At 40.6% G+C, this 23,114-nt stretch overlaps 2 protein-coding genes across 2 annotated transcripts in view; both read left to right on the top strand.

Moving 5' to 3' along the window:
• Ehhadh (enoyl-CoA hydratase and 3-hydroxyacyl CoA dehydrogenase) overlaps positions 1 to 23,114 on the top strand; it is a 205,938-nt gene that overhangs the window by 129,384 nt on the left and 53,440 nt on the right. The window lies entirely within an intron of this gene.
• The window catches only part of CUNH3orf70 (chromosome unknown C3orf70 homolog), a 71,883-nt gene continuing 53,440 nt past the window's right edge, over positions 4,672 to 23,114 (top strand). Inside the window, exon 1 of the mRNA XM_004834850.4 lies at positions 4,672 to 5,036. Within this exon, the coding sequence (XP_004834907.1) occupies positions 4,841 to 5,036 (196 nt within the window). The 5' untranslated portion in view covers positions 4,672 to 4,840. The remainder of the gene's footprint in view (positions 5,037 to 23,114) is intronic.

A 23,114-nucleotide genomic window follows, 5' to 3' on the forward strand; every position in this document is an offset into this window, starting at 1 on the left:
TCAATTTATCAAATTTTTGGAAGGGGTAGCATGCCTAACTATATTAGCAGTAGATAAATATATGCAGTGCAATATGTTGGAATATCTGGCTATTCACAAGTGACATTGGCACTGAAAGGATTCCGACCCTACTTCTATAACCAACTGGTCAAGTCAGAGCTGTGAGTGCTAAGAAATGTTCCAGAGAAACTTCTGGGTTTTTGCTGTTTTTCACAAGGAAACTGAATCTCTGAAAGTATGAAGATTTGCCACAGTATTCCAGCCAGCAAATGGCAGAGTTTAGATTTAAACCATTTGCATTGTTTGGATGCGAAAAGATCCTTGCCTTCCATGCCTGGTCCTCTGGGATGTTGAGCAAGTCTCACAGCCTCTTGAGTCTCAGTTACCTTGTCTAAGATGAGAGGATTGGTGGATGTATCAGTTAGCTTTTGCTATGTAAGAAACAATCTAAAGTGCAGTAGTTTAAAACAATGACTGTTTTATGTTGCTTGCTATTCTGCACTTCTTTGTGGGGATTATTTGGGTCCAGACTGGCTCATCAGATCTCTTCTGGACTCCCACGTGTTCTATGGTTAGCTGGGGGATCTAGAGTGATCTATTCCTAGTGTTTGACAGATGATTGACTGGGGATTGGCTGTTTGTTCATCAATCAGGGCACCTCCGTTCTTTTCCATGAATCATTCATCCTCCAGAAGGCTTGCTTAATCTTGTACACTTAGTGGATCTCGGGGTTCCAGAACAGAAAGGAAGGGCAAACCCCAGTGAACACTGTCTTTGCTAGTCTCCCACTGGCTAAAGCATGGTGCAGCAGGCAGCATCTGAAATGGCTCCTGGTGATTCTTGCCTTCTGGTATTCCTGCCCTTGGATAACTTGCTTCCTTGTGCAGGGCTGAACTTAGTGAGGTATCTCTAATAAACAGAAGATGGCATAAGTGATGTGGAATCCCTACCTACATTAGGTTATAAAACATTATGACACGCTTACTCTTTTCTTGCAGTGTTAGGGATCAAACTTGGCCCCAGGGATGCTAAGTAAGCATTCTACTGCTGGGCTACATCCCCAGGCCTGACTTTTCTTAAAGACATGCTTGCTCTGATAAAGCCAGCTGCCATCTGTGAACTGTGCTGTGGGCATGCCCATGGAGAGGCTCAACAACAAGTGAGCAACTGAATCCTGAGCCCAGTGGTTTCTTAAAAAACTGAATCTGGTCAACAATCAGTGTGTAAGTGAGCTTGTAAGCAGTCCTCCCTAGATGAAACTTTAAATGAGAAGATAGGCCTGTGTGAGTTATTGAAGCAGACAGTCTGACTAGGGATGTCTGGGTTCCTTATCCACAGAGACTATGTGTTGTTTCAATTTGGGAGTCATTTGTTACACAGCAATAGGTAACTAATACACATATCTAAGCTCTGAGTCAATTGGGTGTGGTTATAAGATTAATTACATGAATTATTCACATTTGTCATCACATTTAGTACATTTAAATTTGACAAATTTGAAATTTACCTAAAATTAACTTTTTCTAGCCTTTTGGAGCCCCAAATGGAATTATTTTCACTACTTTGAAGTTTATTTATTCTCTGTGCTAATTACTGGGAACAAGATGGTGAGCAAGAAGGGACCATGTTCATGCCTTCAAGGAGGGCACATTACAAGAGAGTGTGATGGAAGAGAGATAAATGGGAAAAGATATTATTAGTCCAGTGATTCCTTCTTATTGTTTAAAATTGGGATAAGTGATGTGAATGGAGAGTGCATGTAACTTAGTCTGGGTTAGTCTGAGAAAGCTTCCTTGAGAAAATAACACTGAAGCTGAAGAGGTAAGCAAGGGAAAAGAGAGGGTGGAAAAGTTCCAGGCAGAGAAAGTAGCATATTCTTAAAGGGGAGCTAGAGAGGTAACCAACAGCTACTGGACATGTTCATTTTTATGATCACATTGTATCCTATTACATCATACTGGTTGTATTAGTCAACCTTCCCATCACTGAGTCACAATACCTGACACCTATATATTAAAGGAGGAAAGGTTTAATTTGGCTCATGGTTCAGAGGATTCAATCCATGGCCAACAGGGTATGAGGCAGAAACATCATGGCAGGATATGGCAGAGCAAAGATGCTTGGTGGCCAGGAAACAGCACCAGAGGAGAGACTAGAAACCATATAGTATATGGAAGTTAGGCTTCGATGACTCACCCAGACACATCCAGAAGTATTTTACTAATCTCCTAGGCAGCTCGCAAGCTAAGAAAGTTGACACAATTAAGCTTAACCACCACACTGGTATTGTGTGTTATGTTTTTTAAAAGTTTTTTTAGAGATACATACTGAAATATTTATGAATGAGATTATATTATGTTTAGAATTTACCTCAAAATATTCTGGTGGCAGGATGGGGATTGAGGAGTGGGTAGAGCTATGGATGAAACAAGATTTTCTAAATGAATTAATAATTATTGAAATTGGGTGATGAGCACAGGGTTGTTTATATAATCCTCTCTACTTTTCTATGGGTTGGGATTCCATAACAAAAATTCTATCCTGACAACACATCCCGAAAGCTGTATATATGTGAGGTCACATTATTTACCTCCTCCTGCTCCATGCAAGAGAGCAGAATAACATCTTTAGGACCAAAGGAATGATTTTATGGAACAGAAAATGTAAAGACTTCTCAGCCTCCAATCATGTGACTAATGTAAATCATGTGACTTACTTTACCTCTTGGCTAAAATGCTGTATTGCATTTTTCTCCTGCTCAATTTTCACTAGTCAAGATAGTATGTTTCATATTTAGTGGAATCTTGTAACATGGTTCACCCTAGCGTAAAAGCAGTATGCTGTTATAAGTATTCATGGAGGGATTCTTTTATTAGGTCTTCTAAGATACAGACAACAGTGCAGGGAGTTTATAGGTTGGAGAAGAAGAAAAATAGGGTAGAACAGATGGAAATCCCCCTTTGTTCAAAAAATTCTTGATTGGCATGATGCAGTAATAACTGTAAATTCCTTTGATTTTTCTCTTCCCTTTGCTTATCTTATTCTGAGGTAGGTTGGAATATGAATTTAACAGCGTGGATTTTATGAGTCAACAATGCATTTTAGGATTTAGGGAGGGTGGCACCTGGGAAGGAAAGTGAAGAAATGATTCCTCACGTTTACAACCGTTTCAATGCTAGGTTAATGAGGAACCACAGTTAGTGACTTAGACAGTTCTTGAAAATACCTTTGCCACCAAATTGAATCTCTTCCCAGCCCCCAATAAATGAAGGTTTCACTGGAGTCAGATATGCAAATTTAATTTCCCTTCTCAAGCCAAGGTTAAATAAAAGGGAAAATTATGAAAAGATTGCTGCTTATGGCAGCAAGGATTTTCAAGGCTTGAGGATGAATTTGGTTCTTTCAAACCAGGATGAGTGTTTTGTTTACACAAAGCAGGAAAAGAATAAAGGGAAGAGAAAAGGGACCCCGGCATAACGCGTTCCAGCAGGGAATGTGGGTTGAAAGGCTTTCTTGTACTTTGAACCTCGGTAATTACAGGCATTTTCTTGTGCTCTGGAAAGGGTTTGGCAAATAAGAAGAGGGTGTCCCCTCCGTTTCCAGGCTGGGTTCTGGCCCGTTGCAGGGAAACACCAATTCCCAACAGTACTCCCTGGAAGCAAATGCTTTGTCTTCACTGAATCCAGCCTGAGGTTGGATCCCAGCAGCACAGCCTGGCCTGGAAAATCTATCTGGAGAAACTTGCGGCCAGGAGGGAAGAAGGCAATCGGACTGAGTGGTAGGCTGCAGCCACCATCCTGGGGCCAGTCACTCCCGCTAGCCAGGTGGGTGTTAATACCTGAAAAGACAGACACGAGTCCTCCCTGGGTGCCCACTTGTGCCATACTCCACCTCTCTACACCAGGCAGTCTCAGCACGCCTCACACGCCACACTGCTGCACCAACACACACCCATATACACACTGTGTAATTAATGCCCACCTACATGCCCCGGGCACATGTGCACCCAACTACTGTACACACCGCGTTCAACCACACACACGCAGTAAGTCCTACACATCCACATCACACACACGCGTATCTACACAGTTCATTAACACCAAGCGCACTGTGCACCCCCACACACCATGCCCCGGCTCTAACACGCCCAACTACACAGACCTCGCGTACCCCACACAGTCCTCCACTCTCACTAGCGGGCGTCAGCAGCCGGGAACTGGGTGCTGACCCCCTGTGGCCCCTGCCCTGCGCCCCCAGGAGTGAGCAGCCCCCGGGACTCCGCCCGACACCTAGGAGGGTGCTGAGGAAAACGTGGCACGCGTGTTCAGAGGCTGGGTGTGGGCGCGTAAGTGTGAAACCCTCGCCCTCGTTTGGGTCACTTCTCCAGGGAACCCAGCACGCAGGGAAGCGTGCGGGAGACCTGTACGTGCGTGAGGCCAGAACGAGCGGCCTTCCGCCGGGGTCTGTCTGGGCAACTACGGGGTGCGGGAGGGACCCGCCGTGGCGCGAGGCGACGCGACGCCCGCGCTCTCCGGCAGGGCGCGCGTGAGGAGACCTGGCTCGCCGGGACCCGGGGCGGGGACGGGGGGAGATAGGGGGGCGGTGGCGCGCGGTGCATGTGCGCGTGCGCACTGCGCGGAGGGCGGGGCGGAGGGAGGCTCAGCCCCTCGCAGCGCCCGCCGGGGCGGCTCCTCGGCGAGCCCGGGACGCTGTGCTCCCGCCGCCGCCGTGCGCTGGCGTTGACTCCGGCCCGCGTCGTGCTTTCCCGCGTCCGCAGCCTCTCGGCGCTGTCGCCCAGACGCCGTGTCCCCGGCCCCGGCCCGGCGCGCCCGGAGCGGACATGAGTGCGGCCGCGGCGCCGGCGCCCGAGCGGGGTTGGAAGAGCGAGAAAGTGGACGAGGCGCAGGCCCTAGCGCGGAGCTGCGCCGCCCGCAGACCCGACTTCCAGCCGTGCGACGGGCTGTCCATCTGTGCCACGCACAGCCATGGCAAGTGCTTCAAGCTGCACTGGTGCTGTCACCTAGGATGGTGTCACTGTAAGTGCTGCGGGGACTCCCGCCGTCCCAGGCTCCGCGCCCGCCGGGGCTGCTGCGCCCAGGCTGGGGCCGCCCTGGCCCGAGGCACCCGGGGTCCGCGCTGCCGGGGCTGCAGGTGGGGAGCGGGGATCGCAGGGGGCGGTCGGGAGCCGCTCTCGCCGGGGAATCCCCATCCCAGGGAAACCCGAGTCTGGTTTTCGTTTTCGTTTTTCTTCTTCTGGGGTGCCCGAAACAGCCCGGCGGTCGGTGTGTTTGAGAGGTGGTAGAGCCGGCAGCGTTGCTGACCACCGGGGTTCGGGGGACTCCTCGGGGTCGGGGTTCAAGAGGAGCCTCTTTTTCTGCCTCACTTTTCTCCTTCCGACCGCTGTTGAAGGAAAAACAGCCCTTGGAAATCGACTTGTGTTGCATTTATTGTATTAAAAAGCAAGACAGCGCTAAGTGTCGGGGTTTGTTCCACGAAGTTAAAAGGAACAGTTTTGGAGGGTAAACTCCTCAAATACCCAGTCGCAGTGTTTATTGAGCCAGTGTATGAGTCTAAGAATTATAGAATAAGGCAGGGAAGGTAAGCTCAGATGATCTTAATTTGGTGTAGAAAAGCCAGAACTAAATGGTCTGGAACCTTTTTCTCTTTTTCTATCCTGCTTGTGATTTTAAACAGATTAGATTTAAGTAGCCATTTAATCAGGATGCCACAATTTGATTAGTTCATGGTATTTGGTCCTCTGTATCCGATGAATCATATCTTTTTAGAAATATATTCTGAAGTTCGTTTCCATATAATCTTAGGATAGAAGGTTTTGGAATGCTTATTAAGGACACAAATTTTCCAAGTGATCCTAAGTTAAAATTAAATTGTCTTTGTTAGAAGAAAATGGCTCACAACCAAACATGCAGTATATAAGAAATCTTTATTTACTTTAATTAAATGCTGTTGAATATTTTCAGTTGAATTCATGAATTAAAGGATAGAGGATCCTTGCATTTTCTTTTCAAATTTCAACCTGATGGAGCAGTACTGATGTTTTTGTGTAGCATCTACTGATGGGTCAGCTTCTTCCTATTTCTCATTCATGTGCTCAGACCTGTTCCCAATTAGAAAGCTTTGTTTTTCATCGGGGGCAGGTTCAGAGTTGGAAATGCCCAGTTGTAGGAAGGTAGGGTGGCAGAAATACCCTAATAAGACGAATCAGGTGAGATTCCATTTCCTAGTGTGGGGGGTGAGGAAGGTTAAATGTGGTCCAGCTCAGTGCCTGTCTTATTTCAGCAGTGGTCTTTCTTCCTACACTATTACAGACAAGAACCTTGCAGACAGCTTCTTCCTTCATTAGCCTCTGCTGCTAAAATATTCTTCCTTATAAGGAGCTGAAATCGGTTACTTTCTAACTTCTTTCCACCGATCCTGTTTGTACCTTGTGAGATATTAGAAAACGAATTATTTTTTACATCATGGCTGTTTGAACTTTTCACATTTGGGTATTTGAATATACTCAGGGATTTCTTGCAGATGTGGACCGTCTTGTCCCTGTATTCCTGTCCATTCTCATAACCAAGTAGGGTTTCTTGAAATAGGCTTCAACTTCATACTCGTTGAATGACTGGATGAAGGTAGCCATTATGTTCCGCTGAACTCTTGTTTTACAAATCTATTTATAAATCGCCAGCCCCTTCAACGTTCTTTAGTGTTAATGGTCTGCACTCCTGACACTTGCCAGTGTGCTTAGGATCCAGTGAAGATCGTAACCCCTGGAAAGGTGGCTGGTGTCCCCGCTGTGGTCTGATCTGTCCAGAGTGGAGCTCGACCACCACCTCCTGTCTTTTCGATACTGTTCCTGCTCCTGCTAGGGTCACATTAGCTCTTTGGAACCTCACATCTCACCATACTGAGCTTGCTGCTGTCAGGCTGACCTAAGCTTACTGTCGACAAAAAGCCATCAAACTTGGTTTTTAAAAAACGTATGGCAGTTAAGCCACAACTTGCCCATCTCAGAAGTATAGATACATTTTTGAACACAGGTACTGATCTCTTAGGTATTTTTCTCTGTTACATTTTAGGAGAATTAGCCCATTTTTCTGACTTACTGTGGTTTTTAAATCCTGGCTCCTTTATACTGTATATTAGCTATTCTTCCTAAATTCATGTCATGCACATATCAGATGCCAGTAGCACTACAGTAACCTTCTATATCTTCTTTCAAGTTTTTGATAAAATAGTTTAGCACAAGAAGGCCTGAGACTTGCTGGTACACTTGCCCTTCACATTGATAGCAGTTCATTAATGGGTACTTGTTATTATGGTTGTGTACCCAGTAACCACTTAAGTGCACAATCATCCATCCTATGTTCTCAAGTCCATAGTGGGCATGATAAGAACCTGGTCAAATACCTTGTTGAAATTCTACCAACCCAGGATTTTTATCGCTTCTTTCTGATACATGATCTATGTATACACACACTTGATTTTAAAAAGACATGAACCTGGTACAACTCTGGTTGTTTCTACCAATGTTTACCATTTTCTTAGTGCTTAGAAGCTTATTTTAAGTAAATAATCTGAATCTAGAAAAGGATGGATGTTAGGTACACTGGACTGTGGTAGGCAGTTCTTTCAGGCTTTTAAAAACTCACACTCACGTTCCTTTGTTCTCTTTTCGACTTTATCCCAGCTCTGGCCCTGCCCTCTGCACAGGACCAGGCCCACTGTCCCATTCACGGAGAGCTGTGCCATTCAGAGTTGCCAAGTCCTCTGCTAATCTCCTCATCTGCTTGGGCACAATTCTTTCTACCTTTTTTTTCCTTTTCCTTTTTGGCCCAAGTAGCATTTTTCTGGACAAGAAACAGAGTTGATATATTTGAGAAGTTCTGTTTTCTCTTTTTTTGGCATTTGTGCCACATGTCAGTCCTAAGCATGTTCGTCTAATTCTGTTGCATTTGTCATGAGCAACTTCTCTTTATGAGACATTGGTATGGAAACAGGATACAAATGTGAGTACAGCTGTCTTCTGCCCTGTAAATAGTCTAAGGGCATGATCCACTTTGAATTAATTTTTGTAATTCCTTTAAAATCACAAATGATAAAAGTTTGTTCACCAAAGCTTTGAAAATGCTAAAATGAGACAATTCCCTTCATACTTGCAGAAGGGAAATTCAGAACAAAGAAAGGAGATTCAGCTTGGTGTGGTGGTGCATGCCTATCCCAGCACTCAGGAGGCTGAGGCAGGAGGATCGCCTCACAGGCTGAGAACTCATCTCAAAAATAAAACAGGAAGTTCAACACTATATAGATGATGTTAAAGTTGTGAAATGCATAGCTTTATGAAATAGAAAAAACTGTACATGTTTGTAAAATACATGTAAAACATGTACATATTCATATTCGTTACCAGAGGCAGTGCCTGGTGCATTATTACATAATTAGTGTGTTTGGGTAATGGCTGATTTTTAAGAATCATGTCTGTTTGTGTCCATGGTAGTTTATTGAGCTGAATCAGCCATGATTTAATCTATTACTTAATCTTTTCCCAGTAAGGAATGAATTAATGAGTCAAGGCTCTAGGAGGCGTTTTGATGGAAAGGGACATGGCTTGGCTATGGAAGAGGGATGGGAAAGAATAAATCATATGCAGATATTGTAAAGTAGATTTTTGTATATGGAGTAGACAGATTATTTAGAAGAAAGAAATGTAGAGATGGAAGTAAGTGGGTGGATTTGAGAAATATTTCAGGTAAAAAATACAAGCTTGGTTAGACTCAGAGGAAGAGTTAGAGCAAGGTTATTAAGGATAACTTCTAGAAGTCTGCCTTTTGCATTTTAGGTGCATAGAGAAAAAAATAGGATTGGAAAGAAGGTCATGATTCCCTTTAGACTTTGAGTTTCAGCTGTCCTTGTCATATGGTGATGTCAATAGGCAGTTAGATACAGGAATCTAGAACTCAGGAGAGGTCTGGACTAGAGATAATGTGGAAGTCATTTTCTTATTTATGGGTTGCAGTTGTAGTCAAGACGACGTGTGAGATCACTAAAGGAGAGATGATGCACAAGAAGTGAAGAAAACTTTTAGGTTTCCTTTTGATAACAGCAGTGAGTCTGGATATAGGATGATAAGCTGCCAGAGATCCCAAGGAGAGATGGCAGAGAAGAAAAATATGGGAGGTCTAATATTGCAGAAGCCAAGGGAGATGACAGGTTCGAGCCCAGCCTGGGCAGCTTAGTGACTTAGACCCTGTCTCAAAGTGAAGTGGTTTGTTTTTGAAAGGCGTAAGGATGTAGTTCAGTGGGAAGGCCCTGTGTTCAATCCCCAGTCCTACCAGAGAGAAGTGTGGGTGAAGTACAGAGTGCCAGAAGCTGAGAAAAAGGACACAGAGAAGGTTGTTAATATTTATTCAGTGATTGCTTTGTGGCGCAGTAAGCTTATGCCAAGCACTTACTGGCCAATTATGTTGTTATGTTGGTTTTAGAGTTGAGGGGAAAGGCCTGGGGAAGTTCAGAAATTTTCCCGTGGGCGCTTAGCTATTTAGGAGTAGAGGCTGGGTTTGCATCTAGGTGTGCCTGATTCTAGGAAGTGGACTGGGACCCACTGCAGAGCAACTTAAACCTAACGAACAGAAGCAAAGTGCTCAGTTCCATTAAAGGCAGTGATGGGGAAAGTGCTCAAGAAGTGGACAGGTTGTATCAGTGGACTAGTGAAATCTGGAAGAGTGAGAACTATAAAGAGGTCACTGGCTGTGCTGGAGAATAATATCCAAGTGAAGGGTTAAACAAGGTGGTAACAGGGTGACAGGTGGATCTGAGTGGGTGTATGTGGTGTGATGTAGGTGCCACCAGCAGAACTCAGATCTGACTTAATAAAAATCACATAATAGAGGAGCTCAACTTTCTGCAGAAGACACCTTAAAAGATGCCTGTTTCTATCAGCTTTAAAGCAGGAAGAGTGGGACCTGAGTTGTCTGATAGATGATATTAGCATATCTGAAGAAAGACTGTCACTGCGGAGGGTGGGTGGGCACAGAGAAAAGTGGGAAAGTGAGATGGGAGAGGAAGAATCCGCAAGGGTGTTTCAGAACTCTCTAGAGAAGGTGGTGTGCTGCCTCAAGGGTGAGATGTCTGCTCCTTCTGGCTGGGCTGCTCCAGCAAAGGTGGTTATCATTAACTTAATATTTGTAGATTTCCTATTTGGAAGGAGAGAGCTAATTAGAGAATTCAGCTGTCACAACCTTGGGACACATATACTTTGTGTTAGTATGTTTTCATGTTGCTCTATTTGTTGTTTTACCTTCATCAGCCTCACTCTAGGGAAACTCACGTGATTAAGTTTTGACTTCCCCAGGGAAGTGCTAGCTGGCTTTCCTGAAGGACATTTCAATCATGCCTACCACAGTAGCTACAGAGAATGTATTCAAGAAAGTTGACATGGGCTGGGGATTTAGCTCAGGGGCTCCACTGCCTGCCTTGCAAGTGTAAGGTCCCCCCAAAAAGAAAGTTGACAGTGAAACCTAGCCCCCCGCAAAAGTGGGAGGTTGATTAGATGGATGAGTCAACTGATGCTTTTTTCCAGAGAATGAGGGTTTTAACCATGTCTGTGTTGAAGGAAAAGAATACAGGTTTTCAGAGGAGAGATGTGGATTCTGAGTGAGTTTCTTCAAAGCCCTTCAGAGTAGGGAAAGCTGATAGGTGTCTGTCTTTCCATCCAGTTTGTGCTTCTCTCGGGGCTGCTCCAACCTCACGAGTCCAGATGACACCAGGATGCTTGTGTGCAGGAGACTGTAATCCTTTTTGTGAGTGTTAGTTCATTTAAACCTCACAGCGGCCTACGTGTAGTACTCAGGGCTAGTGCATGACAGAAGGTTTCGGACCAACTGCAAGCAGGGCTGATGCTTCCTTGGTTCCACTCAAGTTATTATGAAGATGAGTTTAGCTGTTTGAAATTCACTTTGGAACAAGCAGAAATACTAAGTACAGTGGACCCTTGACTTATGAACTCAATTGGTTCCTGAGGGCTATTGTAACTCAAGTTGATTGTAAGTTAATACAGCTGAGATCTGGATGGTTACCAGGGTAAACGCTATAGATAGATAACAAGAGGCAGAATTAGGTCCATTAACCTAATTAACCCAAGTTGTTCATATGTCAGGTCGGTCATAACTTGAAGGTCCACTGTAACATGGGAATGGCTTCTGATTTTAAGAAAAGGGCAATTATTTTCCTTAATTTTTTTTTTTATTTTTTTGGTGGTACCAGGGATCGAACTCAGGACCTTGCGCTTGCGAGGCATGTGCAGTGCCACTGAGCTAAATCCCCGGCCACCGAAAAGGGCAATTGTATGCAGCACAAATATTTTTGGATTGGTTGTTAACATTATAAAACTGCTTTTAAAAACATTTGATAATGTATTTGAATAATATAAATTTTTTTAAAAGTAGGCAAAAAATGTACTTATACAACATGAAGTTTTAGTCATGACATATTCTCAAGTGTAATTCCTCACTTGTGCAAGCCTCTTTGGGGGGTTAGATTTGCATACAAATCATCTGGCTTCCAAGTCTGTTGAACTGAGACTTAAACCAGAGGCTTTTAAGGATCTTTCTATTATAATTTCCAACATTAGAAAACCTTCATATCATCAGAGTTCTGATGTTATATAGAATCTCATTAAATATAAGAAAGAATCTTTCTAGAGAAATTAAGTGTTGATTCCAGACAAATATTGGAATACATGTTTGACAATCAAAAGTTGTCTAGTAGATTAGCTTTCTTAGAAAATAAGGAATGGTTTATATGTAGGATGTGGAAAGTAGAGTGTTATCCTAGGAAAATGAGGGCAGTGGAGGCAGACACACCTGTGCCCCTGTTGGCTGCAGGACTCTGGACAGGTGACTCAACCTCTCTCAGCTCCAGTGTTCTGCAAAATAAGAATAAATATCCTACTTCAAAGGGTTGTTAAGTTTAACATATGGTCAGCAAAGTACTTGGTCAAAAAGTACTTGCAGGTATTCAGTAAAGCGTGGCATCAACCTCCCTCCTCCAAAAAACCCAGTGGAACTACTGTACTGTACTGTGTACTGTAGCTGCTCACGGTAGGCTTTGCAGTCAGACTTGGTGTTGGAATCCTGGCTTTCCCCACTTAGTAGTTTTGTGGTTTGGGGAACTTGTGTCCTTGCTTCCCCATTTTTGATATGGGAATAATACTTACTGGTACCAGATTCAGTGTTATGATTTTCACTGGAGTTGTATAGAAGCAAAAAACAAGACAAATAGAAAAACAGAACACAAAAATTTTCAAGAGCATCACAGGAGAAGACAGAGTGTCAAGTGGCTCCGCTATTGCTACTGCTGAGGTGAAAACTGCTGAATCTCCATTGCAACTGTTTCCCTTTTTTCTTTCTAAGAGTATTATTGTTATTATTATTATTATTATTATTATTTGATAATGCTGATCAAACCAGGCTTTTCCATGTGCTCTACTCCTGAACTGTACCCCTTGCCCTTAAATTATTTTTTTGTTTCCTTTGTTTTCAATGAGTAATCTGTAAGGTAATACTTTCCTACTGAGTGAATATCCTGTTCCCTAGTAAACGTTAATGTGACTTTGGTATTGGCCAGAGGTCCTTGTATTCATCACATGTTATAGTGGTGGTTGCAAAATAGTGATCTTCTGATTCTGTAATTCCTCTTAGTGCTTGATGACACATTATCTATAAAGAGGAATTTCTATATCTTCTCTATCTGCATCCCTTTGTTTTTAATTGCTTTTATAGACAAGTTGATGATTTTTATTCACTGTTATTAACAAATATCATATTCCTTTTAGTGCTCTAATTGGCCTTTCTAGCTGGCCCTTGTGTGCTTTTACATGTCCCATTGTTTTTTGAGTAATTCCCAGTTTTCTGCAACAGTGATTTGCCCCAAGCTTACCTGATAATTTTTCTGCCCAGATCAGAAATTAGCTCTTCTTCCATGAAGCCCACGTTTTGTTTTGTTTTATTTTTTGAGTGGTACAGGACCCATTATCTGAGCTTTGGGTGTGTAAATTTCTACTGGATATTGTTGCATTTATCCTCTTTCAGTGGGCAGATCTAGGAAATTGGTATGTATCCTTCATCTTTCTTCATTGAAGATTTTATCTCCCTTTTCTGGTAATAAATATTCTGATTTCCAGTACATCACGATGCTTACTCATTTCTTCTGTGCTTAGCTGAACATTAGATAGTTTCAAAATTATTACATCTACACCACTACCAATAACAAAAATATGACTGAGGTTCGATTCTTTGCTACTTTTATCTTCAGATCTATTTATAATCAGAGCATCATGCTCAAATGTTTCTTGAATTATTTTGTTTTTAAAATTATTACTTGTCTTCATTTATGTCTGATTCTGGTCAATGTTTGGACTTGATTTTTCATCTTTTAGTTAAACTTTTATTTTGAAGTAATTACAGGTTCACACGTAGTCACGAGAAGTAACAGAGCGGTCCTCTGTGCTCTTGATCCCCTTATCCAGTAATAGCCCGTTATAGAGCTATAGTGTTCTGTCACAGCCATGATGAAAAACACTGTTGCAGTCAGAATAAAGAATGTATCCATCGGCACAGGGATATCTCACATTGGCCTTTTATACCTCACACCCCTTCCCTCTGGACACCAGTCCTCATCAGTCTGTGGCAGTCACTGAACTGTTCTGTTTTTATGATTTCCCTTACAGAATGTAAATAAGTGGAATCATACACTACATGACCTTTTGTGTTTGGCTTTCTCCATTCATTCTCTCTAGAGATCTATCCGGGTTTATGAGTGTCTTAATAGTTTCTTTCTTTTCATTGCTGAGTAGTATCTCAGGTATACACATACCACTCACCCAATGAGGGACATCTAAATTGTTTCTAGCATTACTACAAATAAATCTGCTATAAATATTTGTGTACATATTTCCATATGAATGTATAATTTCTTCATGTTCTAAATGTTCGTGGCTGCAACTGCTGGGTTTTATGGTAGTTACATGTTTAATTTTTTAAGAGAAATCCACCATTTTGTACCAGGACTGCACGTTTTACACTCTTACCTGCAGTGTGTGAATGACCCAGATCCTTCACCACATCCACATTGATGTTACCGTGCAGGGAACTTGGCCTGGAGCAAATGGTTAAACTGTAGGGCAAAAGGATGCAGGCTCTGTGAGGAGTGAATGGTTAACAAGTTCAAATTAGTGGGGGACGTGTTTTGTCTGGCCACTGTCCTTGCCCTTTCCGCAAGAAAACTGTCTAGCCTTGAGGCGGTTTCTTGCCCAAAGTGCTTCTCTTCTTTTGTTTTCTCTTACACTGATATTCTACATAAAACCAGACAACTCTTGGCTAAGGTGCAACTACTGGGAGTCTCCATAATGCTAGGTGCTCTCAGTGGAGACAGCCCCTCTGGGCCTCTTTGTGATTGAACTAAGTCTCGTCTCACAGTAATCTTTCCTGTTCTATGCTGTCACAGTTGCACACTGCAACATAGCACTGTTTTTAGCCATTCTTGTAGTGTTCTCTCAATTTGGGTTGCTATAACAAAGTACTGTGTTTTATGCTTATGAACACTGGAAGTTTCTTTCTTTTTTTGGTACTGGGGATCGAACTCGGGACCTTGTGCTTGCAAGGCAGGCGGCAGCACCACTGAGCTAAATCCCCGGCCCCTGGAAGTTTTTTCGTACAGTTATGAAGCTGGTGGACCAAGATCAGGCCACAGCATGGTTGGCTTCTGGTGAAGATTGTTTTCTGGGTTAGAAATTACCGACTTCTTGGTGTGTCTTCAGTAGAAAAAAGAAAAAAGGCTAGAGAACTCTCTGAGGTCTGTTTTATAAGAGTACTCATCCCAATCATGAGCACTCCACCCTCTTCTGGAGGTCTTGTGTCCTAAAACAATCAATTGATGATTAGATGTTAACATATGTGATTTTCTGGGTGGCAGTGGCGGGGTGCAGACATTTAGTCTACAACAGGTGTGTACTGATTATTCATTTTGGTTTTAATTTGCATTTTTCTAATAGCTAGGGTTCATGTACCTACTTGCCGTTTGTATATCCTCTTGAGTGAAATATCTATGTGTTTTATCCGTTTCTAGTTGGGTTTTTTTAAATCCTGAGTTTGAGAATTCTTTGCATTTTCTGTGCAGTATACCTGTGTGTAGTGGTTTGTAAATAATTTTTTCTCTGTATGTTTTGCAAATATCTTCTCTGTTTAGAGCTTGTCTTTTCATCTTTTTAACAATGTTCTCCCCATCTTTACTGATATATAACAAACTATACACAATGTGTATAATCTGGTGAGTTAACTGCGTCTTTTGAGATCAGATAGACTGAGGTTTTGTGTTTTTTTTTGTATGAGGAATCGAACTCAGGACCTTGCACTTGCGAGGCAGGTGACAGCACTACTGAATTAAATCCCCAGCCCCAAGATATTCTGAGTTTTGATGAAGGCCAGTTTATCAGTTTCCCTCTGATGGGCCATGCTTTTGGCGCCTTTTAGAACTCTTGCCATGCTTGAGATCCCATATATTTTCTCTTATTTTTTTCCTGAAAGTTTTATAGTTTTAAGTTTTACATTTAATTCCACGACCCATTTTGAGTTAATTTTTGTACAAGATATGTGACATAGTTCAAAGTTCACTTTTTGCCTATTGATGTCCAAGTGCTCCAGCATTAGTGTTGAAAAGGCTCTTTCTTCCCTTGAATTGCTTTGACACCGGTATCAAAAATCGTATCATATAGGTCTCTCTCTGAGCTTTGTATTCAGTCATTCATCTCTGTGTCTCCTGCTGCAATATCACGCAGTCTCAGTTACGGTTGCTACACAGTGTAAGAAGTCTTTCAATTGGGTAGACAGATTCTTCCCACTTTTCTTTTCAGAACTGTTTTAGCTATTCTAGTTCGTTGCCTTTCCATATGAATTGTAGAATAACCTCTGACTAAGTCTACAAAAACCCTTGCTGGAGTTTTGATAGGAATTTTGGTAAACCTGTATAATAATTGTGGAAGGATTGAAATCTTTACTGTATTGAGTCTCTATTCCATGAATGTTATGTCTCTCTCCATTTATATCTTTGATTTCTTTCATGCATATTGTGTAGTTTTTAAGTATGTTCATGTATTGTTAGAGTTACATATAAGCATTTAAGTTTTTTTGAGTGATTGCTAGTGGTCTTGTATTTTTAATTTTGGAGTCCTGTGTTTATTGCCAGTATTTAAAAATACAGTTGATGTTTTCACATCATCTTGTCCTGTGGCCTTGCTAAACCCATCTATTAGTTCTACTTTTACTTGTTTATTATTAAAAGAGCTCCAGCGTGGGATTTTGGGCAGTCTTTCATGTGCAAACAGGGATGGTTTGATTTTTTTTTAATTTCCAAATTTATTCCCTTCCCTCATTTTCCTGGTTTATGGCATTGAGTAGCTCTTCCAGCACTATGTTGAATAAGTGGTAAGAAAGTGTATTTGTTCCTTGTTCCCGCCCAACCCCCAGGGAGGCACTGAATTTTCCACTTTTAACTGTAATGGTAGTAGTAGGTTTTTATAGATGTTCTTTATCAAGTTTAGGAAGTTCCCCTCTATTTCTGTTTTCTGAAAAAAAAATTTTTTCTATCATGAGAAAGTACTGTACTAAATTTTGTCAAATGCTTTTTTCTGCATAAAGTGATGTGATTATGTAATTATTGCTCATTAGCCTGTTCGGCAGATTATACTGATATATTTTCAAATACTGAAACAGAATTAGCCCCACTTATTGCCTGCAAGGCCTCACTTAGTTATGGTATATAATTATTTTTATGTATTGCTGAATTCTATTTGCTAATAGTTTGTTAAGGAGTTTTATACCCTTATTTATGACTGGATTGGTGTATAGTTTTCTTCGTACTGTCTTTGGTTTTGGTATCAGGCAGTACTAGCATCATACAGTGAATTTCAAACTTTTCCTTCCCTCTTACATTTTCTAGATAAAAATCTGTAAGTGTAGGCTTGATATTAACTTCTCCTTAAATGTTTGGTTGAGCTCTCCAGTGGAACCACATGGGCCTGGAGATTTCTTTTTTATTGGAGTTTTAAAAATTTAATTCAATTTAAACTAATTTGATTTTCTTAAGTTACAGGCCTATTGAAATTATTACTACCAATGAATGCATTGTGGTAGTTTGCATTTTTTTTCAGGAGTTGGTTCATTTCTTTCTGAGTTGTCAGATTTTATGTGTGGAGTTCATAGTATGTATTCCTTTATTATGCTGTTAATGTTTTCAATGTCTGTGGCGATATCCTTTGCCCCATTCCTGATATTGGTAATTTGTGTATTTTTTCTTTAACCTTTGTCAGACTTGCTAGAGATTTTTCAGGTTTTTTGAAAACCTGCTAATAGCTTTCACATAACTAGCTATTTGTTTTATTGATTGTTTCTACTGGGGTTTTTTTTTTTTTTGTCTACTATCTTTGATTTTTACTCTCATTTCTGCTCAATGTAGGTTTATTTTGTGATTTTTTTTCTAGCTAAGATCCTGAGCACGGAAGCTAAGATTTGACACTTTTTTTTTGTTTTTAATGCATGCATTTATTGATAAAAATTCCTTTTAGTGCTGCTTTAGCTGTGTACCAGGATTTTTATGTTTTGTTTTAATTTTAATTTTATTCACTGTCTTTTGATTTTCCATGAGTCCTTTTCTGACCCATGGATTATTTACAAGTATGGTTTAATTTCCAAGTGTCTGAATATATTCTTTCTGTTGAAGGTTATATGTCTCTTCTTTCTAGCTGCCTTTAAGGTAGTCTCTTTGTTTTTAGTGTTCTACATTTCATTGTGTCTAGATGTAGAATTCTTTTTATTATTCTGTTTTGGGTTCATGTGGATTCTTAGTTTCTGGATTGATGTCTTTTATCAGTATTAGGAAATTCCTGACCACTTACTCTTCAAATGTTGTCTTTTCTCCATGCTCACTTTTTCTGAAACTTTTGTTAGGTGTAGATTATCACTCATCTCTTTTAACCTGTGATTGTGATGAGTTCCTTTCACACCGTACGGCATTCTGGGTAATTTCTCAGATGTGCCTCCCAGTTTTGTGACTTTGTTGAGCTAGGTTGAATCTTCCATTAAACCAATTTGTTGAGTTTTTTAATCTTTTGTAGTTTTTGTCTGTTTGAAGAGATGGGGGTCTCATGCTCTATCACTCAGGCTGATCTGGAATTCTCTGATCCTCTCACCTCACCTCATGAGTGCTGGGTGGACCTCAGTGCCCATCCCTTTTGTGGTATTTTGCAGGGCTTCTATTTGACTTCTTTCACATAGTCATTTTTAAAAAGCCTTGTTTGTATCTTACTTGTTTTCACGCATATTTTTAATTCTTTTTCTTTCTTTTTTTTGTACTGGGAATCAAACTCAGGACCTCACACTTGCCAGGCAGGCTCTGTGCCACTGAGCTACATCCTCGAAGGATTTTTTTTTTTTTTTTTTTGGTACCAGGGATCAAACTCAGGACCTTGTGCTTGTAAGGCAAGAGCTGCGAATTCCTTTCATTTCTTTAAACATGGCAGACATGATTATTTTATATTCTGTTTCTGATAGTTACAACATTTGAAGGTGTGTGGATCTGATTCTACTATGACTTGCTGATTTTCATATTTGGTGATTTTTGACAGTGAGCAGCTGTTTCTGGAGATGTTATCCCTTGGGAATTCCTGCAACTAGGGTTTGCTTTTGCCTTTGCCAGATGCCTGAGTATGCTATTAGCGAAGAATTGCTTTGAACTAAACAAATAAATTCATATATTTGGACTACTCAGGAAATGTGAGGTTTGGCTGAAATTTGTTGAAGGACACTTTTTACTTATGAGTTCCTGTTTTTCTCCTCTCTTTCCTATGTGTCCTGACTTCAAGATATGTAAAACTCCTATAGGAGCAGGTTTATTTGTACTGTATTCTTACGCTAATGCCAGCTTTTGGGGGAGTTTCCTTTTGGACTATCCTTGGTGAGCCTTAAGCTTTGCCTTTTTTGTCCTGACTTCCAAATGGCCATAGAAATCAAGGCTAAAATTCATCCATTCCAACAGATACCCTCAAAATCATGTTCACTTTTCCACTTGCCACTTCTAACTTCTATTGGATATTTTGTTGAATATTATTTATATTTTGTCAGTTCATTAAATAAATACAGTGCAGATTATTAATTTTTTTCCAGTAGTTTTCAGTTGCTTTCAGTGGGAAGATCAGTCAGGTTGCCTACTATTCCATAAGGTCAAAACAAATTCATTTTAGAAATCTTACTGTATTGTGTGTCTTCTTTTTTTTTTTTTGGTACCAGGGATCGAACTCGGGACCTTGCGCTTGTGAAGCAGGCGGCGAAACCACTGAGCTAAATCCCCGGCCCTTGTATGTCTTTTTTTTTTCCTTAAATTCTTTTATTGGTACATTTCAGGTATACAATACATTTACGTTTATCATTGGAAACTTGTACCTCTACATGATGTATCTTGGTTCTTATTTTTTCCCCATTCCCTGCCCTCCCTTCACTGCCTCCACCCTTCCCTGTTTACAAAGACTTTGTTTCCTTCTTTTCCATTTTTCATAATTTTTCCTTTCCCTTCTTTCCTTTCTTCTAACCCTCCCACTTCCCCTTCCCCTTTGGCCCTTTTCTTCCTATTTCACATTACCTGTTATACCTTTTAGTCCTTATTTACACGTTCAGTTTCTCACACTAGAGAAACTATTCGGTATTTACACATGTGTGTCCTGTTTATTTCACTTAAGAGTATGGCCTCAATGTGCATCCATTTAGCTATATATCTCTCTAATTTCTCGTTCTTTATGGCTGAGTAGGACTCCATTTTATTAAAAAACCACATTTTCTTTATCCAGTCTCCAGTTGATGGGCATTTGGGCTGTTTCCAAGTATTAGCTATCACAAATTGTGCTGCTATAAGCATGGGTGCACATATATCACAGTGGTATGATTCTTTTAATTCTTTGGGCAAGATACCCAGCAGGGGAATAGCTGGGTCAAATGGGACTTCCAGTCCTAGTTCTTTGAGGTATCTACATACTGATTTCCATAGTGGTTGCACCAGTCTACACTCCCACCAGCAGTGGAGCAGGGTTCCTCTTTCCACAAAGCCCCACTAGCATTTGTTATTGGTTGATTTCATGATAGCAGCCATTCTTTCTGGGATGAGGTAGAATCTCAGTGTTGTTTTCATTTGCATCTCTTGAATGACCAGTGATATTGAATATTTTTTCATGTGTTTATTTGCTATTTCTACTTTTTTGTCTGAGAAATGTCTGTTCATTTCAGATGCCCATTTTCGGATTGGATCTTTAAATTTGGGAGGTCTGATCTTTTTAAGTTCTTTAATAGGTTCGAGATAGTAGACCTTTGTCTGAGGAAGAGCAGGTGAATATTTTTTCCTACATTGTGGGTTGTCTCTTCACATTGGTGGTGGTTTCTCTTGCTGTGGAGAAGCTTTTTAATAAGAGATCCCACTTGATTGTTTGTGCTAGTTCACAGGTAACTGAGATTTTGTTCATAAAATCTTTTCCTACCCCAATGTCTTCAAGAGTTCTACCTAACCTCTGGTCCAGCCGTTCAGCATTTCCATTTTAATATTTAGATCTTTAATCCATTTCGATTTTAGTTTAGTGCATGGTGAAGGATATAGGTCTAGTTTTAATCTTTGGCAAGTTGAAACCCAATTTTTCCAGCACCATTTATCAAAGAGGCTATCTTTCCTCCAGTGAGGGTGTTTGGCTCCTTTATCAAAGATGAGATGGCTGAGTGTGTCTGGAGTTGTTTCTGCATCTTCTAATCTGTTCCACTGGTCCTCTGGTCTGTTTCTTTGCCAGTACCATGCTGTTTTTATCACAGTAGCTTTGTAGTATAGTTTCAAGTTAGGGGTTGTAATACCCCCTGCCAAGTCTCTGTTACTTAGAATTGCTTTTGCTATTCTGGGTCTCTTCTTGTTCCAAATGAATTTTTGGATTGTTTTGTCAAGGTCCATGAAGTATGCTGCTGGGGTTTCAATTGGGATTGGATTGAGTCTATATAGCAGCTCTGGAGGTATGGTCATTTTCCCTGTGTTGATTCTTCCTACCCAGGAGTAAGGGATGTGTTTCCATTTTCTGATATTCTCCTCAGTCTTTCTTTTCAGAATCCTATAGTTTTCAGAGTAGAGGTCTTTGATTTCTTTTGTTAGGTTGATTCCTAGGTATTTCAATTTTTTGGATGCTATTGTGAAAGGAATTGTTTGCCCTATTTCTCTCTCAGTGAGTCTAGTGTTCATGTACAGGAAAGCTATTGATTTTTGTGTGTTGACCTTGTATCCAGCTACTCTACTGAATTTGGTTACTAAGTCTAGAAGACTTTTGGTGGAGTTCTTGGGGTCTTCTATATACAGTATCATGTCATCTGCAAATAATGACAATTTGACTTATTAATTTCCTATCTTTATTCCTTTTATTTCTTTCTGTTGTCTAATTGCTGTGGCTAATGTTTCCAAAACTATATTCAACAAGAATGGGAATAGTGGACATCCTTGTCTTGTTCCTGATTTTTGTGTGAAGGATTTCAGTTTTTGACCGTTTAGTATGATATTGGCTGTTGGTTTTACATAGATGACTTTTATCAGATTGAGGTAGAGACCATCTATTCCAATTTTTTGGAGAGTGTTTTTTTTATCATAAATGCATGTTTGATTTTGTCAAATGCTTTTTCTGCATCTATTGAGATAATCATATGGTTTTTGTCCTTGGCTCTATTAATATAGTGTATTACATTTATTGATTTGCATATGTTGAACAATCCCTCCATCCCTGGGATGAATCCCACTTGGTCAGGATGTGTGATCTTGATGATCTCCTGCATTCTATTTGCCAGTATCTTATTAAGGATTTTGGCATCTATGTTCATTAGTGAGATTGGCCTTTAGTTCTCTTTTTCAGTTAGGTCTTTCCCTGCTTTGGGAATCAAGGTGATGATTGCTTCCAGGAATGAATTTGGGAATATTGCTTTCCTTTCAACTTCATTGAAGAGTTTAAACAGTAGTGGTAGTAGTTCCTCTCTAAGTGTCCTGTAGAATTCAGCAGTGAAGCCATCAGGACCTGGGCTTTTCTTAGTTGGTAAGTTTTTAATTATGTTTTCAATTTCATTGGTTGATATTGGGTTGTTTAGAATTTTTAGGTCTTCTTCGTTCAACTTTGGTAGTTCATATGTATCTAGGAATCTGTCAATTTCTTCTGTGTTTTCCATCTTATTGGCATATAGGTTCTGGAAGTAGGTATTGATGGTCTTCTGGATTTCTGCTGGGTCTGTTGTAATTTTACCCTTTGCATTCCTAATTGCATAGAATTGGGTCTTTTCTTTCCTTCTTCTGATAAGGTTCGCTAAGGGTTTGTCAATTTTGTTTATTCTTTCAAAGAACCAACTCTTGGCTTCATTGATTTTTTTGTATCATTCTCTTAGTCTTCATTGAATTGATTTCCTCTCTGATCTGTATAATTTCCTCCCTTGTATGAGCTTTGGGTTTGTTCTGCTCTTCTTTTTCTAGAATCTTGAGGTTGAGCATCAGGTTGTTTAATTGGGCTCACTCTGTTTCCTAAGATGTGTATTCACTGCTATGAATTTCCCTTGTAAGACTGCTTTCATTGTGTCCCATAGATTCCAATATGTTGTATTGTCATTGTTATTTAATTGTAGGAACTGTCTGATTTCTTCAATTTCCTCTGTGACCCATTGGTTATTCAGAAGTGTGTTGTTCAATTTCCATGTTTTTATGAAGTTTTTGAGGTTTCTTTTGCCATGGATCTCCAATTTCATCACACTATGGTCTGATAATATACAGGGGATAACTTCAGTTTCTTTGCACTTATTTAAACATGTTCTATGTGTGAGTATGTGGTCTATTTTGGAGAATGACCCATGTGCACCTGAAAAGAATGTATATTCTGATTTTGTGGGGTGGAACACTCTGTAAACATCGGTTACATTCATTTGTTCAAGAGTTTGAGTTCTAGTATTTTGTTGCTTATTTTTTGTCTAGTTGATCTATCTATTTGTGACAGTGGGGTATTGAGGTCCCCC

The sequence above is a fragment of the Heterocephalus glaber genome, unplaced genomic scaffold (genome assembly GCF_053883595.1).
Source record: "Heterocephalus glaber isolate CG9 unplaced genomic scaffold, H.glaber_assembly_v1.0 deba00001504, whole genome shotgun sequence".
NCBI classification, from domain to species: domain Eukaryota; kingdom Metazoa; phylum Chordata; class Mammalia; order Rodentia; family Bathyergidae; genus Heterocephalus; species Heterocephalus glaber.